This window comes from Bombus affinis, chromosome 8 (assembly GCF_024516045.1).
Source record: "Bombus affinis isolate iyBomAffi1 chromosome 8, iyBomAffi1.2, whole genome shotgun sequence".
In the NCBI taxonomy this organism is placed as follows: domain Eukaryota; kingdom Metazoa; phylum Arthropoda; class Insecta; order Hymenoptera; family Apidae; genus Bombus; species Bombus affinis.
Window position 1 is genome coordinate 11798179 of NC_066351.1, and position 18808 is coordinate 11816986.

Below are 18808 nucleotides of genomic sequence, written 5' to 3' on the forward strand. Positions count from 1 at the left end.
GAAACATCGAAACACACTTTTGTGAAATATGGGACGCCGGCTGCGACGCGATGTTTCCTCGAATATGAAACGGTAAACTGGAGACCGTTTTATTCGGTAATGTCGTAAGCGCGCGTGCCTGTAAAATCCGTGATATAAATAACGAAGAATCGATGGAAAGTCAGCGGACGCGCGGTATTCGATAGACGATTAAAAGTAAAAATTAGTCGAATTTTCCATATTGCCGACACCGTTCGGTACGACGCGTATCATTCATCTCGTTCGGTATCGAACGAAAAATTAACGCCGTGTAATTAACCCTTCCACCCTGTCGGGCCGATACGCTGGCCACGTTTAATTTCACTAATTATACGTGACCAGTAGGGATTAGCTGGCTGTCAGAGCCAACAGCCACGTCATTATGCGATATCGTTCGGAACTAAAAGGATTAAAATCGCGCAACAGAGAAAAAGATAGGTATGTATTAAGCTCGGCAAATACAAGGCGCAGCGGAACGGCACTGGCAAAAGATATTGAAAAGACTCGAAAGAGTTAAGCAGCGGGCAAAAATCAGACAGAAAAGTCGATGCAACCGGTATGCCATGCATTGAATGAGGGCGCGGTGCACGGTGTTAGCCGAGTGCATCTGCACATCGTGCTGCAACAAGGTAGCCTCTTCGTCTCCCTCCCTTTTCCCCTCCTCCTTCTCTACCGAGGTTGCATTTACAAGAGGGCCGCTCGTATTTCCATCCTCGATGCCTGCTGAAAACCGAAACGCCTATGCTTCCTTCCTCTTTCTCGTCCGCCGACGAGATCGGTTCGTCGAACGATGCTGAAAACATCGTCGATACGCCGAGGCTTTTCATATTAGAATTTTTAAATATTCAACAATGCATCGTTTTTGCTGAGAATACCAGGCGCCTCTGCCCCCTCTTTATCTCTCCTTCTCTCTCTCTCTCTCTCTCTCTCTCTCTCTCGCTCGCTCTCGCTCTTCCTCTACTTTCGACGCGAGCACGTTTATATACGTGATCGATCTCAGCTGCGTTCCCTCGATATTCTAATATCGCAATGATCTTCTCGGATAAATTACATTTTATACGACGTTTCGTGATAAATTAGGTTTCGCCCGTGTTCGCACAACAATGGCACAGTATTCTTCGGCGATGTATTTTTCGAAGCGCGTCCCGCTTTTAGCGACAAACATCGAAATTGAGAAACAACAAGAGAGTTGTACGCTGCGTCGAGTTTGGAGCAACGATCGCGTCCTGACGTCACAAAATACGTGTAATCGTTTGAAACCATTTTACCACCCATCTGCGGTAGATACCGTTGTCCGGCAATGACCGTTTCAGACTCCGACTCGATCGTGCATCGAACCTTGACCGGTAACGCTGCGATTCGGAGTTTGAACCAAAATGGAATCGTCGCTTTGCTGCCGGATGGTATCGTTGGCATCCTAACGTCAAGATAATCTTCCACGATTTTGCCTCGAGTCGTGGCTCGATGTTTCCGGTGTTCCTCGTTAGCGACCGCTTCACGGTATTTCACTCTAGCGAGTATTCGATTTTTGAGCTGGCTACCCGGAGAGTGTCGGCATCGTGCCAGCGTTTCCACCGGAGGATTACAATTTTTAAATATTCAACGCCCTCCGCGAGGAAATACGAGAACGGTCGATGTCAGCCACATCCTCGATGCTCTGATATATCGCCACGATCTTGCCAGTCGTGTAAATATGAAACCGGAATTTTTGTATAGAAAATACACGTTTATTGTATGAAAATAATTAAAAATATTTTATTCGAAGTATTGCCCATCGCTAGCTATACATTTTTCCCACCTGTCTGGCAATTGGTGGATGCCACGTCAAAAAAACTGTCGCTCTTTTGAGGCAAACCAGTCATCGAGCCATTTTCGTACATTTTCGTAAGAAGCGAAGTACTGGTCAGAAAGTGCGTGTTGTTCTGAGTCGAAAATGTTTGTGAGATGTCAACAAAGACTTTTGGCATCAATGACGCAGTTTAGTGATAACTACATTATGAGTTGGGGCCATCTATAGGCAAATTCCGGTTTCATACTTACAGACCTGATAGATTGTGAAGCGCGTTTCGCTCGTCTGCCGAGATGTTTTAAATGTTGTATTTCGTGATAATTCACAGCCGCGAAAAGAAGTCGAAGAAACTCTTTCGTTGACCGATTCGCCCCTAAAACGCTACGTATCTGCGATCTGTTTTTCGAATTCCAAGTATCGTCTGGAAGTTTGGTGGTCGAATTAAAGTTTCAAATATTGAACGGTACGTTGTTGCGTCGGCAAGATACAACGACTTGCCACGGTTTTCGATAGTCACGCGCGATACTTGGCACGGATATCCAAAGAATACGAAATCGGGTATAACTATAACGCGGGATACGCAGTCGTATTCTTCTACGGCGTTCCTGAAAATATTTCTGCTCCAGCTGAAATCGCAGAAGCGATCGGTCGTTATGCTTGAAGACGGTCCACCGTTTCCTCGGTCGATTCGCTCGTGGAGTGAGAAGTTTTGACGGCGGCACGGTGGTGGGTGCCAAGTAACTTTATTGAAAAGTATCTAGGTAAGTCTCGAAGAACAAAGGTAGTGCTCCTCGCGCGATTCTTCCTCTTTGGTTCGCGCTCCGTATCCCTCTTTCTCTGACTACAGCTTCGTGCCCGGCCCTGAACGGAATATTGCCTTTTTGTCGTCGTGCAAGCAAAATCCTTTCCTCCTGCTCGAACACTCGCTGGAAATTGACTCTGCTTATATCGGCTTACCCACGGCTTTGCAGCCTCTTGGCCTGCGTTTCCCTTTCTCTTCTGCTCGACGCGTCGTTCTCCTCTCTTCGATTGCCTTCTTGCCGCGCTCGAGGTTTTCTCTTTCGGTTTCATCGGGCCGCGCCTACCGTCTGTCGCGGGGCCCTTTGTAACGTCGTTCCCGTCCCATCTTCGCTCGAGAAAGCCAAACTCCGCAACCACGAAGGCGACGTCGGAACCCGTGTGCGATGGCGCCAGGGCCAACGGTGCCGCCGCGGAATCAATTTTTCCGCGCTCGGGGGACGATCTTCCTGCATCGAAGAATTTTATTCCTCGTCGAATCGTTCCCGATCGAATGAATAATTCATCGTTAAGAAATTTCGAAGATGCTCCATTGCGCCTGAACTTGGCGTCACGCGACCGCCGTACGGGTATATCGGACTTATGCCCCGAAGCAGACACGCGTGCTCTGGCTGTTGCGAATTTGCACGGAAATTCCACGCGTGTTCTTTTACTGGCCCCCACTAATCTCGATATATCTTCTTTATGGACGTTCGCGTTTGATTTATTTTTACAGCGAAATCTTTTTTCGTCACGTGTATACAACGCGTAATGGCATTCTTGGGAGTGTAGCGATGCGAACATCTGGTATCGATACGCGCAATTAGACTTTTGATTCCCGTGACTTTTGTTGAGATACACCGTATACGCCGGATAATGTGACACAGGCCGGTCGGGTATATGGGTAACCGCGTATCGTAGACAAATATCTCGCTCCTTTCTGGTCGCATCTGTGTAAGCTGTGCCACCAATCGCGCATGTGGTGCTCGATGACTCACAGTCCCGTGCACTTTTCTTACCCTCCACTAATATTCCCTACGCCCTTTTTCCACGCTGTGACTCGGCGGAGCGGACGTTAACGTTCCTTCCGTGGGAGAGGCTGTGACGCGTATTTCTAGAAGAACTTGCGTCTTCGTTCGATCGAGCTGCCGGGACTTGCGGTAGTTAGCCGCGCGTAGTTTCGTTTTCGTATTCGCTCTCGTGGTTGTAGACTGTATTAACGGCGCTCCTTTCAACCGTTTTCGGCCTGGAAAATCTCTCTTGGAGTTTCATAAAAATTTGTTTGGCGCGAGAAGAAAGAGCTACTTTCCTCGTGCGATGTCTGTAAAGTATGCCACTTTACAGTCTAACGTGTTGCGGATGCATCGGGATTTTCTTCGCAACTTTTTCTCGCAGCACTCGAGGCGTGTTTCCAGTTAATTCGAGCGAAGTGCTTCGAAGGTTCGTAAATAGTTGTGGAAACATAGCGAATGCGAGCAACAGAGACGACGAAGGAGGGGAGGAAATGAGAAAAAAGGAGAGAGAGAGAGACAGAGCTTAGAGACGAGAGTGTTGCCTCGGTTTGACTTTCCATACGTTTAAGAAAGTTTCGCACTAATTTTGCCTTTCTTTCTCTTTGATGCCGTGCTTTTTTTTCTTTTTTGACATGGAATTTTGTATAAATAGCGAAAAAGAGAAAATGTGCCCGACGCAATCGGGAAATCGTCTATGCGACTTCTCGACAGCGATAAAAACTATTTTCTAATTTAATTTCCTCGTCTTCGTTTCTTTTCACCGAAATTTTCAACGTTTCTTTGTCTCGTTGCCAATTTAAGGTATGGTTGTTCGTAATGGTTTGTCACGTTTCTCGTTACGGTACGTTTGCGTTCCTCAAATGTTTGCCAAACATGTTTCCATGTTCGTAGTCAACTTTATCCCGCGGTGATATTAAAAAATGTTTGCATTCTCTCCCTCTTTGTTGGCTGTTTGCTAGCAAATAGCTGCATATAGAGAGAAAAAGAGACGGAGGAAAGTCGATGAGACATTTGCATTTATTCCAGCGTTTCGCGTCATAGATTTTTGCCTTCAAATTTTTGATTCCGTATTTTATTCCGAAATCAGGTCTTGGCGATATATTTGAGCTACGTCTATACGCAACATCTAACGTGTACGTCGATTTTCGACCCTGTCAATTTGTTATTGACGATGATCCACCACTCCCTCGACCCTGTGTCTGCGTCCGTTCCCCTCTGCTGCCTACTTGATCGGTCCAATCGAAGTTTGATACTCGGTCCGTGCTTTTATTACCTGCAGATAGACCGATATAAATCTTCCTGCATCCGCGAATTCGCGATACACGTTCCCATATATAGGTTACACGCGTAATTCGACGGGAAACGACGTTCCGTTCGCACGCATTTATCGAAACGTTCGTCGAGGGCATCGATTCGCGATGAACGTTTTTCGATGGTCGAGCCGTTAACAGCAGATTTTTCTATTAAAACGGAGCGCGGTTTGTTCGTCCGATTTTACCTAATTCATTTTCTTTCGCACGGTTAAGCTTATCGAATTCGCGTTTCAAGATAACGATAGCGGACAAAGTTGCGAAGCCTGTTCCAATATTTGTCAATTATTAACAACGCGCGTAGAAAATATTTTACTGTTTCATCTACGCGTCAAGTTTCATAAAAATTGATGCGTAACGCTTTTACACGACCCTCTTACAAGTTTCTGGTCGACAACGTGGCTCGTTCGGGGCTCTATTTTTATCCTTGAACCGATTCAAGACGAAAACTTTCCTTCTTTTTTTTTGTGTCGGCTGTTACCGACATAGAACACGAAAAAATGTCTGCTGTTGGCAGGAAGTTTCGATTCACGGACGGAGATCCGGAGAAACCTTCGCTGTTTATTAGGAGCTGTGATCTCCCTTAAAAATAAAACATAGCTTCGCGGACGTTCCTTCAACTTTTCCGAAGACGGTCCTTCCCAGCTTCCGCGTCAAATACGATCAGGATAAAAGCAAATTTTTCTTAAATCTTTTCCTTTGCGCAAATACGACTGGCAAGTTTCCCTTAGCTCGTAAACGAGTGAAATACCGAGATGGTGGATCTATTAAAAGACTTAGACTTTCCAAAGAATACCAATAAAAGCGTGCTTCTACCGCAAAGAAAAAAGTTTCTTTCCGTTTACCGATCATAGATTATATGCATTTTGGAGGAATTCGCGTGAATCGTAAAGCTTTTAACTCGTGCAAGCTGCGAACGATATAGCTACGCTTGTTTACAAGTGCAAATCACGGCTTCCCTTCTTTGCCGATAGGAAGATGTATTTTTATCACGAGGTTACCGGAAGTGAAGAGTTTGAGTGTTTCGTTCGGGTGGTAACCGACATACAGGGCCCGACAGACTTTTTCCAAGGACCCTTCTTCGTTCTTTTATAGACCAAGGTGACGCGACGACTGGCAGACTAATCGCCTCGCGATGTCTGCTAACTTTCACATCCATCTTCACATGTATCTAACGTTCACGCCCGTTAATTTTCATTTTCCTATTCACGTGGCAAGATTTATTCTGCGTTAATTCAGCCTGCATCGCATAGTTGGAATCTTTCAACGGTCGTAAAATCGAAAAAACTTCTTCGGGAAGTAACCATTTCCTCGGTTCCGATGTATCTTTTAACGATCCGTACGAGCATTTCGATCCAGCTACGTTTAAGTAACATTTGGCAAACTAATAAATGCGATGCACACTGACGAATACTCATTTGATCCGATTTGGAATTTTCTAAAAAAAAGAAAATCCTTCGTTATTCGGATAAAATGTAAAATATACGATACGATCTGCAGGATCGTTGTATCGTTTGAAATCAAAGAACTAACGATAGCCGCGATTGTATCGGAGGGAATTTTTCCGAGCAAGAAAACGAGCATGATTTTTAACTTGGCCGTTGGATCGACCATCCATCGTCCGGATTGTAGACTGTACCGAGTTTTGTTTTTATATGAGTTACCTTTTGTTCTCGCGTATCTGTTACCATAGGGGCCATTGTAATCGTCGTAAACGGATTTGCACGCGCAAATCATCATTCCAGCGTATCGAGGTAAAATTCAATTCCTCCTCCACACCCTTTGTCTCTCCCCCTCCCTTCATCCTAACCCCGTATGGCGAAACGGCGTCGCGGAGGAAACATTCTTTCTCTTGGCGAATGGAAAGTCGATCGCGTGAAAGGGGAATGCGAAGACGAGGGTGCGCGATAGGGGTGAATACCGTGAGAGAGGGAAAGAGACGGAGAGAAATCGAGTAGAAATCCAGGAGCACCGTTGGAACTCGGAAACGATGTAACGAAGTTTGGACTCGGCGTAACGGAAGTCAACCGATACTTGGTTCACGGAGATGTATGTGTGCGCATCCAACACCGTGGATAGCCGTATCTTGTACCGTGCCACGCGGTGGTTACGATTTTTTCCCCGAACACGTAGAGTGAAAAGTGCGGTTACGAATTCCGCATGCCATCGTGCAATGCCGTCGCGAGCCGTTCTGTCACCCTCGGCAAATTGAAATTTCCGACAGTCTCTCCCTTCTCCATTTGCCCTCTGTTCCCCCCGCTCTTCCATTCCGCTTCTCTTGCTCTTTTCCAATTCCTTTCACTTCTACCATCGTTCCGAAGACATTTGGAAGTCACTGGGACAAATCGATATTCAGAGTTCAAAGTTCGTCAAATCTCGATTTTGACGTTCGCTCTCAAAATCCTCGGTTACCAGGTGTCCGTAAATATAATTTTATATAAAACCGTCATAACGTTATAACGACATCTGATATTTAGAGATCTCGCGGGTCTCTATTTATCGTCACTTTATCGCGGTTGGGAACATTTTTTTCCCGCCGCGTAATTACCTCGCCGAATCGGCGAACACGGAACGATTTTCTTGAATATTTCAAATAGTGGAAATAGGTCGTGACGATTTTCATGAAATTTTTATAAATCACTGGAATCTGCTTCTGGTCGGGGTTTAGGGCAGCTCGTAATTCCGCCGGATTCCCGAGCAATAGGACAAAAAGAAGGAGCATCAGTGAGGGATTCGAAGATGCGCGAGAATCGAATTACTGCCATCGGAAATGATTTATATTCCGCGAATTCGAGGAGTTTCCTTAACCCATTTCTCGGAATTTTAAGGCGCGCGCTTTTTCCCTTCTCGAAGAGAACGTTGTGAGGCCCAGCCTGTTTTTCTTCCCCTTTCTTTTCTTCTTCTTTTTCTTCTTCTCCTTCTTCTTCTTTTTCTTCGTTTTCGCCCTCGTCCTCATCCCTCGCCTCGTCGATTGCGTCTCTGCAACTTCTCTCTTCTAGTCTTTCGTCGATCTTTTCTACGCTGTCTATCTCTCCATCTCTCTTGAAACTCTTAGAGAAGTTCCTCGTGCGTTACACGTTTCCGCGAGCGGAAATTGTCCTGTCTCACAAATCATGCTCGTCCTTTCCACCCTTCTTCTCCCTCTGTTCTCTCCTTTTCTTTCTTTCGCTGTACACCGTGCTTGTACGTCACGACACGCGCAAACATAAAAGTTGGCGCGAACTTTGTACAAGCATAACTCGTGCACGAATTCGAGTCATTCATACGCTATCACTTGCAAAAGCTTTTCCTTTCTTCGTCGTAGCAGAACAGTTTTATGGATTTCACGCGGTCTGGCTCATTACCGTGTTTCGCATCTTCTCGAAGAGTTTCGTTGCACGCTGCACAAGATAAGTTAGATACTTGGCTCGAACTCGCTAATCAACCTATAAATTGCTTTCTCTCTCGCTATACAACACGCCGATAAAAATCTCTCGAACATCGTGCAACGACTCGACCGATCTTCTTCCCCGATTCATCCCTGTAAAACGCATTTTATTTTTATCTCTATATCGAAGTTCATATTTTATGCAACGACAACGCTTTATAGTTCATCTTGTAGCGAGTTGGAGCGGAAAAAAGATGTTACTTTTTACCATGATCTATCTTCATTTTTGGCTTTTACGCTGTTAATAAAGAATTTAGGCATTACGAGGATGAGGGGCCAACAAAAAAGGCGAATTAATTATTCGACGGTTAAAATAAGGACAGTAGCGGGTAGAGTCGAGGGAAGAATATACGGGCAGCGCACGGCTTGATTATTACCTCGTTTATTTTTCTTTATCCGGGAAGGGTAGCGCGAATCGAGCGAATTTAAGCAGGACAGGATCCAATTTAGCGGAACTAGCCTCGTTGACGTGTTTACGGGACGACGTCGATAAAACGAACCTGATCAATTCGAGTTCCCCGAATCTGTAATACCCGTGCTAATTAGCGAGCGCGCTAATCTCAGAAGAGCAACTATTCCGAGGGCGATCTCTGCAATCGCATACATATATATATATATATATATATAGTACATGGCGCATAACTCTCATTGAGCTCACGCTTTAGGTGCGCTTTTGCCGCTTTGCGATTTCAGCTTCTGACGTAGTATCATAATGGAGATTTATCGAATCGAGGCAATAGAAAAGTTGATACGCGGCCGATCGCGAAACGCTTTTCCAGTCACTACAGAAATAGATTGAAATACAGCAACGAAGAAGGAGAAGATCCTTTCGTGTCGGCTTGTAATAGATTAAAAAACTTTTTTCACAAAGTTCTCTGCTTCCACCTAATCAGCATGCACGAATGTGTCGGCAAGCGCTCGACGCGAAGATACACTAATTAAGTCGTTCTGAATTAATCGTCTGGTAACGAGGCAGTTCCGTTCTAGGTCAAAGTTGTTTGAGTTTTTAAATCGAAGTTGCGCCCAGTTCACGCGACTACCAGTTTTCACTTCTCCTCGAAAGTCTCGAAAAGACTTTGCGTCGCGAGTCTCGCGATCGAGAGGCGCATCTAGTTTATCCTCTGTTAAAAATTACAAACGAAAATATCGCTAGAGGTAAATGGAACGACCGCTGCAAGTACGATATTACAGAAGTTTACGACAGTTGGCTTCTTAACTTTCGTTGTCGAGCAAAGACAGGCAGCGGATTTCCCATGGTTCGTTATAGTCTTCAATTTCTTGTCTCGCCGCGGTATCGATTCCACGGTGTGATATCAATTCCAGTCTGGTGGTGGAGCACTTTGAATCGAAACCTTTTAATCGAAGGTCGAATCCTTGAAGCAGAGTGACGAGGGACAGGCCTGAAAAAGAGCCGCGAGAGGAATACCTAACTCGGATCCCCCGAGGATAACGTCGATAAAAACGCCTCCGCGTCGCGGAGATTCATCAAGTATTTTGCCGAAGAGCGGCAGGTGACATGGGAGATTACTTTTGCGTTTGTGCGGTCAAACACGACCACGTGAAAGTTTCTGTAACGAGCGTATATATCGCACGGGCAGCACCTATCCTATAGGTCACCGATACGTCTTAGCTTAAAGGATTTCACTTTTATACGCAATTTCTGTTACTCTCGGCCACCGGTTTTAAACAACATCCTGCAAAGTTTACGTAATTTATGTTCTTTAACGCGCTCGTATATTTTCTATCGTTTAAATAGATTTCGTTAAATTTAAAACGCGAACGTCGAACGCTTATAATTCGTTTCACAAGCGAATTAATACGAACCCCGTAAGTTCTCATAACATCATTGTGTATTTTTGAATAATGGTCGATAATTAAAATATTATTATATCGAAGAGTGATTCCGATATTCGCACGAGGAAAAGTCCCGACTTTAATACCGATTTAATACCGGTAAACTTTTATATCGGTGTTCCGATCGAAACAATACATTTTTTGTCTTCTCGACCTACTTCTCGCGATGAATTCGCGATTCCTCCGACGTATGGGAACTAAATTCGAACGAGCCTAACCCGCGAGCAAATTTTTGTTTTCCGTGCTCATTTTGTTCTTTTTTTAAGCAAGCATTCAGAAACGGTAGCAGTTCCGTGCTATACGCGAACTCAGCTTAAATGGCCTAACCAGTTTCACCCAGAAAATGTTTTCCATGTAACGGCCTGACGGAAGTTGGACTTCGACGGACTTAATTGGGTTTTGTTCCACGCCCTTCGATCGCTCGACTGGCTGCTGCCGCGACTTTTGCCCTCTGCTTCTCTCTCTCTCTCTCTCTCTCTCTCTTCACTCTTTCTCACTCTTTCTCTCTCACCCTTCGTGACGAGTGCCAGAGCAACGTATCCGCGTTTTCCACGCGTTTTCCATCGGGATTTTCCTCGTTGTACGGCTATCGATCCCCTTTCGTCCTCTTCTTCTCTCGGTAGCCTTTCTTTTTCTGGGAACACGGACAGACTGCTGCTACTCTTTCTTCCGCTCTCCTCTCGTCGCTGGTCGCCCCGCCAAAAATCGAATCGTTGGCAAGCACTCCCGCGGGACAGTTTTATGGGTTTTTATTTTTTTAACCTACATTCCCTGTGCCACCGGTGAAACGCGCTTAACCCCTGCTTGTCCGATAGTAAATGGAAATGCGCGCGATGAGGGAACTTACTCCGCTGAAAAATCGGTCCGAGCAAAGCTCCGTCGTTTCTTATCGTTAGTAGCAACGATCGCGTCGTAATCGGAATGTATCGTACGTCTGTTTTTTAACAGAGTGGACGTATCATCGTGGAGAAGTTGAGGCTTGCGAAAATTTGTATTCGATAAAAAATTTCTGCAGCGAAAATAATATTTTGTCCATAGTTGACGTATCTCTTTCTACAGAGATTGTATATCTTCAGTTGGTCGAATATCGATCCATTTCCTCCCTTGTGTTTCAGCATCCGTGCGACGAGCATTGCTACCGACGTTTTCCACCTAGAAAACGTGAACTGTGTAACATTAAGCAAAAGATAGTGGACTTGGACAGAGTCGATCCCGAGGGACGATTTTGCGAGTGTCTTTCGCACCCTTCGACTCTTCCGTCCCTCCGCACGAGATCTTTACACTCACCCTTTCGTACCTCTTCGGGAAACGGGTCCTCCTTCTGTTGCCTTTGATCGTGTCTATACACAGCGTATGGCTTTTAAGTAAGAATCGAAAAGGATGAAAGCTCCTTCGACTTGGCATGTAAAGTGGGCTTTGTGTTTCCCAGTTGGCGGACAAACAATACAATGACACGTTGTCGAACTTGTCTGCGAGATTGTTCTTTCGGCGACGAATCGAAAGTGATTGCTCGATATCGATGGATATTTTACAGCTGGTTTACGGAGCGGCAATTTGTCGCGTTATCAAACGAATAACTATCGTGGCAGTTTCGTTGCGTTATCGATAATCGTATTTTCATTGAGACACACAGCGATAAATCGCATTAATTGCGAAACGTTCGAGCTAAAAGCAACGAAATACAAACAATGTTCCTAGTTTTAGACGTAGAGCCAGATTATCTGTTTTCGAAAAATATGCTCGGAGACTATAACGAGAAGTCGTTACGGTTATTCTGCTGTCAGCAAAAGCTTCGCCTTCCTTTTTGTTTTTATTAATATTTCATTGGTCATTGTCCATTATTCTCTCGCATCGCTGACCGTTCCAACCGAATAACGTTTAAAGGCGCGCACGTAGCGAACCACCGTACGTACTATACATACGTGTAGAGGGATGGTCTCGCCAAACGCATCAAACTCTGGCCACGATGCACTCCCTGCTATACATACGACCAATCACGAACGTAGGAATTAGGGGTTCGATGTACGCCCTGCTACTTTTAATTCAGCAAATTAATGAACACCGTCAACGTCGTCGACGTTGCAACGACTGCCGCATACAGATAACTACGTATACGGAAAATTTGCCGAACGTCCATCGGTGTTGGGGTAACGTCGTTATCGAACCGCTGGTATGCTCGCCACGAAAAACTCGACGCGAATTTTCCTGAGTATTGTTGTCACGGTATCGCCGAATCTCTTTTCCGTAGTTTTATTTAAACGTGCAACAATCGTTCGATCAAGTTCGGTTTATTGGTTCGTTGATAATTTCCCGTTGAATATCCCTCTATCTAAGAATTATACGAAATTAATCCCGTTTGTGTTATTTATTTGACAGAGAAACAAAGCTATTCAAATATCTTTTATACAGAAGCGTATTATAGTTTTCGGGTTAAATAATTTTAATTTGCCGGAATATCTACGTACGCAGACAATACGAAATAAAGAGACGAGAAGAAAGACAGAAAGAAGGAAAGAAAGGAAGGAATAGTGGCAGGGGGGAAAGAAATAAAGGAAGAAAGGAAGTGGAAAGGGAGGATGAAAGGGAAAGGGGGAGAGGGGGGAAAGGGCAAGAAGAAAGGCACCGGTGGAAATGATTCGCACTCCGCACATAGTCGGAGCTTCGATGAGAACCTTTATTAAATAAACACGACGTTTTGATGTTTCCCGACGCGACGGGTGGCCATCTTTTCACGAATATCCGCGAAACTTGGTGTACGCGGACCACGTAACGAGGTGATCGTTAGCCACGCGTTTATTACGCCCTCTCAGCACCCTCGAGCAAATAAAGCGTGATAAAATTCGTGCTGGCGCAAACGTTCCTGCTGAAATTCAGGTCAAGAAATAATACCGAGGAATCTGGCGAGAAAGAACGTGTAACGGTGTAATAATTTAAATGGCCGCTTCCGCGTATATCGTATATTAGAGTAAATTTACCCGAGTTCCGAGCATCCGAGCTTTGAAATAATTATAGCAGGTTCAGCAACCAACGATAACGTTATCACGAAGAAAGGAAAACAATCTATGTGCTGGAGGGACGGATAGACGAACCTTTGGAATACATTAGCATTAAACGCTCATTCTCCGTTTAATCGATGCATGTCGCGCTTATCGGTCGTCGGAGGCGTTTTTTGGACACAGCATCGTCGAATCTCCGAACAAATAACGAGCCCTAGTTTTTCTTTTTCTCATTACAGATTGGCGGCGCTGTAGTAGCGTCGACGAGATACCAACAAGGACGACTACGGCGGCGGCGGCGGCGGTGACGACGACGACGACGACGACGACGACGTCGACGACAACGACGACGACGACGACGAGGACGTCGACAAGAACGACGGCGTGATCGTGTCGCGGGGGTGGTGGGGTTGAAAATCGGCGCTTGCCCGGTGTCTCCTGTATGCCTCTATCTCCCCTCGATTTCCTTCCCCTTTTTCCATCCACTGCCCCCTATTCTCTCTGGCGGCTCTTACTCCTACCCACCACGTGCGTAAGAGGTACGTGTGCGTGCTGTAGCGGCGCGTAGCCACGCACATGCGATCCGGAGTAGAGGAGAGAAGGAGCGCAGCACTATCGACGCGACTGCGCGTACAACCGGCCGATTCTACCCGAGAGGGGCTTCGTGTGTAGTGGGGGGCGCGTGTCACCTGTCGTGGCGTTGCGCGGTGTCAGTGTGACGCCGACCGTCGTGAGTTTCGGATCGTTTCGCGGTGCGTTTCAACATCACTGATCGCACGGTGTATCGGGATAGACGCATACGATCGCGTATTATATCTACGTCGCGTTCGTGCGCCGATTCGTCGTTGCCTGCGTCTCTTTCGCTTACACGCGTACACGCACGCGTCTTCTCTCTCTTTCCCTCTCTCTCTCTCTCTTCTCTCACTCCCCCTCTCTTTCTCTCTTTCACTCTATCTTTCTCACTCTGTGTCTCTTTCCATTTCTCTGTCGCTCGTCCGCTTTTCTCCCCTCACGTAATCTCTCCTTGTCCCTTTTCGATCGCCGGCCGATTTTCGGATACGTCGTCGAGGTGCGTGCAGGCACGCCGCGTTCGATCTCGTGAATGTGCGCGATCAGGAAGACGGCCGTCCGCAAGGAAACATGCGTGAACAGAGCTGGAGGACAACGACTGCGACAACGACGAGGAGCACGCTGCACGTGACTGCGGCACCCTCGCACGTTTTGCTGCAGTGAGTGGAGAGAAAGGGAGGAAAAAGAGAGTGATAGAAACACGTCCTTTCTCCTTCCGTTGTTACGTCGGAGCCTGTGCTTAACGGGGAGTAAAGAGTGCCGGTGGTTGGTGCGGTATTCGTGAGTTACCGAGGTTCTTTCTCCTTTGCGTGATCCACGGAGGAGACTACGAATCCTGGCACGTTTTCGGCGTCGTTCGAACCATCCGAGAGAAGATGAGGCGTACCATCTTGGAAACGAGGATGCACCCCGTGTTATCCTGCTGGTGCGTTGTCGCCACCGTCACCCTCGTCTTCGCTGCATGGCAGGAAAACATCAGGCCGAAGATGTACGTCCAACTCGGTGAGTGTTGTTACGTTACTCCTTGTTACGTATCATATTGTCCGTGTTGCGTTTCCGGTGGTGTTTTTTGCTCGCCGGCCAACGCCGACGGCTCGAAAGACGGTGGCGTCGCGATGTGTTGACACAACATGTGCCGTTCAAATCGAGTCGCTCGAACCAAGGTTAAAGTACGTCACAACGAACCGTATCGATCACGCACGGTGTCACACGGCGAAACATCGAAATAATTGTTGTTCTCGAATCGATAGAGATTACTTTCTCGCGTGCTACGCGATTGTCATCGATAATGTGCGCTCGAAGCATAGAGGAAAATCGTTTAATTAGACCTCTCGTACACCGTTCGATTCTATATTTAGAAATCTTTACTCTCGTCTCATCGATCGAACCGAACTATATCCTTGGCTAACGAAAACAATGTTCGTCCGATTGCGCTCGAACGCGAATTAAAATACTCGCAGAAGTTGCTTGCTCTTGGTTATTTTACGGTCGAGAAGGTAATTTTATATTCTCGTTTGCTCGGGTAGTGCGCGTCGAGTAGCCGAACAACGATGCGGAACGGAAGTTGCACCGGGTGCAGGGTCATGGACCTTCCCCCACTCGATATTGTACCACCCCGTAGCGAGGGGAGTTGTATGTGCAACCCGGTGACTGTAAACCCTAATCAGTGACATAACCGTACCCTCTAGGTGGATACTTGGAAAGAATATAAAGGTATCGACCAACGGTGTCCCGTTTAAATGATTAAAGTGCGCGATATAACCGAGCTTCTTGGAAGAACACGACGGCTACGATCCGCGACCGCTATCGGCATCGTTCGCGTTCGTTAACGATCTACGGCGGTGATGTTCGACCGATTAATTTTATTCGTTCGCCTGCCTTCCTTCGAACGGCTCGACCAAGCGAGAGAAGGAAAACTCGAGCCAGAGTTTGAGGGATTAAAGCGTCGTAACGGTGGTGTAACGAGCGTGCGGTGATCGATCGATCGGTATCTTTGATTCGAAGGAACGAACGACGGAGAGATTTTCGCTGTGTCGATGACGAGCAACTCGTTGTCAAGGGCGAAGCATCGAGACTAGAGGAACGAGAAGAAAGAGTACCGAGCGTCCCACATCCGAGGTACTCGACCTTAACGGCACACCGCGCGTTTCGTAATCGTGGTACGCGACCGACATGCAACATCCATCGTTCTTTCGACGATATTTCGGCGAGAGAAGGAACGAAATAAATTGGTCGCGAAGCGAGCACACCGTTGCATCGCGTGCCTTTACGCACGCCAGTTCACATTCTCCTGACACACAGCACGTGTATGTGCATATCTTCGCGACACGGTGCTCCAAAGATAGTCGGCCGATAGATGCGATTTCGCTGTGTGCACTCTCTTTCTTCCTCTTGGATCTTTCATCCGTGCAAACGCGCTACACGCGTTCTTTTTTCCCCTCTTCTCTGCATTTTGCACCGATGAACTGCTGGCATTGCGTCTATCGAGCATTATCGAACGGATGAATTCGATTCTCTGTACGTTCGTTGGGCGAGTATCGTTAAAAGGTGAAAAATGACTCGCCTATGATTGTCGAAGAAACGGATAATACGAACATTGGACGTGGAAAGAAGAAGCGAATGACTTTTGAAAAAGTAGCCCTGTCGATTGCCCGGCAGAGTAGATTTTCGAAGCATCGTGTCGATTAGCGACGTGTTTCGACGCAGATGATCGATGGCTCTCGTTTCTGAATGAAAGTGTATTTTTCGAGATGGAAGATGCGACGTCGGTAGGCCGTAACGCAAGCTCGTTAGGCCGTTATGAATTTAGTTCGTGTATTATTTTCCAATAGCAGGGAGAATCGAAGCGCACTGCGACGAAACGTGCGGCGGGAATTGAAATTACACGAAGCACGTGTTATTAATACGCCACTGGCATTGCGGCAACAGCACTGTTTTGCTCACTGAGTCAGAATTTCTGCTAATTCTACAACAGGGAAAACCACGCCGCAGAACCGAAATTGTAATCACCGGGAAATGCATATTGCCGTTATGGGGGTATCCGAAGGGACCCGCTTCCGCTGATGCAGCATTTTCCACGGCTGTTTATTGCGTTTCCATGGACCGCTAATGCTTATTTTTTCTCGGTCAGCTTTCAGAAGATAAGGAGCAACATCGTGTTATCCAATTATCTACCTACTACGTTCTATTCGTGTCGTTGTTGGAGTCCCTTGGCCCGTTTTGGCGCTTGTCTCGACTCGCGGTTCTAACGCTAATTTCTCTTGTCATTTTCAATGCGATGCGTACGCGCGAGCTTGCATCTTTCGGATCGTTGACCTCGGAACGCAAAAACCGACGACAAACGACGATATTTCAATGGTCGCGAGGGAACGAATCGCGTCGCGAATAGTTCGTACCGCGAATGCCGTTGACGATCATCCGCACTCCGCTTGAAAAACAAACGTCATAAATCAAGTGTCGGATACTGGAACGCATGCGGCGCCGTCGGAGACACGACGTTTAAAAATCCGAATCGCGCGTCGCGACGCGACGTCTGCCGGCGCACGCTTGCACGCGTTCCTCTTCGGTAAGAATAACGCGACCATGAAATATCGGCCTGTCGTTCGGCGAAGGCGCGAGCCGCTTCAACATGGATGCTCGCAAAAGTCAAAATCCGTGTGTAGTATTGGCGCGTAACAATTCGTCGCGGCGATATGTTATTCCACGCGAATACGTTATTAAAAGACACCGCGAATCTCGATGCGGTTTATAGCAACGCTGGTTACGAGTTCATTACTGGATCCCAGTCGCGAATACGAGCGTCGAATCGGAATACGAGCTATACCGGGCAGTTAATCCATATTACGGTAACTTTATCTGGCAGCGAGGAATACCGCAACGGACCAATCATAGCACTGCCCCCAACCGATGAGGATACATTATGATTAGTTTCAGTATACCGTGTTCGCGACCCGGCACGTATAACCCGACCTCGGTTCTAACCACCGGGTAAAATTACTGGGAATCGTGTCAATTGGCTACGCGTTCGAGAACCGTCGAACGTAATTCCACTTCCGCAGGTTCGAAATGTCAGTAGGTAGGTGGTGATAGACACGCCGCGCAAAGAAACGAAAGGGAACTTTCGTCTTTCGGTTTCACAAAGTCGGCGAGAGAGAGAGACGCACACACGATGGACGTCTGATCGCGATACAGCGATGATTCTCGGTGCAGATAGACAGAGGTGAGTTAACGCGAGCGAATGAAGGCGAATCCGGTGAGCGCGTATTAATGTCAAACAATTGGCGAGGTATACGAGCTAGCGAGCCTGGAAATGATCGATTCGATACGAAACGGGGGTCGGTCCTTTTTAAGATTTCTCTTTGAGGATCGGTCGCGTGTACATACCGCCCCCGCATTTTTTGTGAACGTCGAGTGTGTACTCGACGATAGAATAAGTAGCATACTGGCATTGCCGAGGGGTTCATAAATCTTTTGTCGAGAAGATCCCCCCTTGCCATGCTCGATCCGGGAAAGCAAAAGGTCAAAAGCAGCGGCTGCCGGGAGCGGTTTCTTCGTTGGAGTGCAAGTAAAAGTGTCCTCTTATCGCGGGTGTTGACTCGACCTGGCTCGGGGATGAGGAACCATCGTAAATACGATTGCCTTCGCGAAACTTGGATGGAGTTCCTCTCGCGTCGTTTGCGACGATTCGCCGCGTAATGCGTCCCTTTCCACCGATGGATAGACGATTAGTTGGCGATTTTATTATCGACTCGAAACTTGGCCAATTCTTTAATATCGGGATGCTGCTGGCGCACACCGTTCGAGAAAGTTATTCGAATTCGTTGTATTGACTCCTCTCATAACGTTCGCCATCGACTACGGGCTTTAAAGCGACCGCGGACTTTCGGTGCGTTAATATCATTTCCTTCTTCTCTTCGTTCTTCTCTTCTATCCTATCATCCCCCTCTTACTCTCTCTCTCTCTCTCTCTTTTTGCTCGACGCTTTCAAACGTGTCTTTTTCATTTTATTATCACAGACGGAATTGGCTTTATCGCGTCGTTGAGACTATCAATTA

General features: G+C 46.8%; 1 protein-coding gene across 2 annotated transcripts in view; it reads left to right on the forward strand.

Moving 5' to 3' along the window:
- The window catches only part of LOC126919165 (semaphorin-1A), a 145587-nt gene that overhangs the window by 11775 nt on the left and 115004 nt on the right, over positions 1-18808 (forward strand). For both annotated transcript variants that reach the window (XM_050727923.1, XM_050727924.1), the window contains exon 2: positions 13424-14756. In XM_050727923.1, the coding sequence (XP_050583880.1) occupies positions 14630-14756 (127 nt within the window). In that variant the 5' untranslated portion in view covers positions 13424-14629. The remainder of the gene's footprint in view (positions 1-13423; positions 14757-18808) is intronic.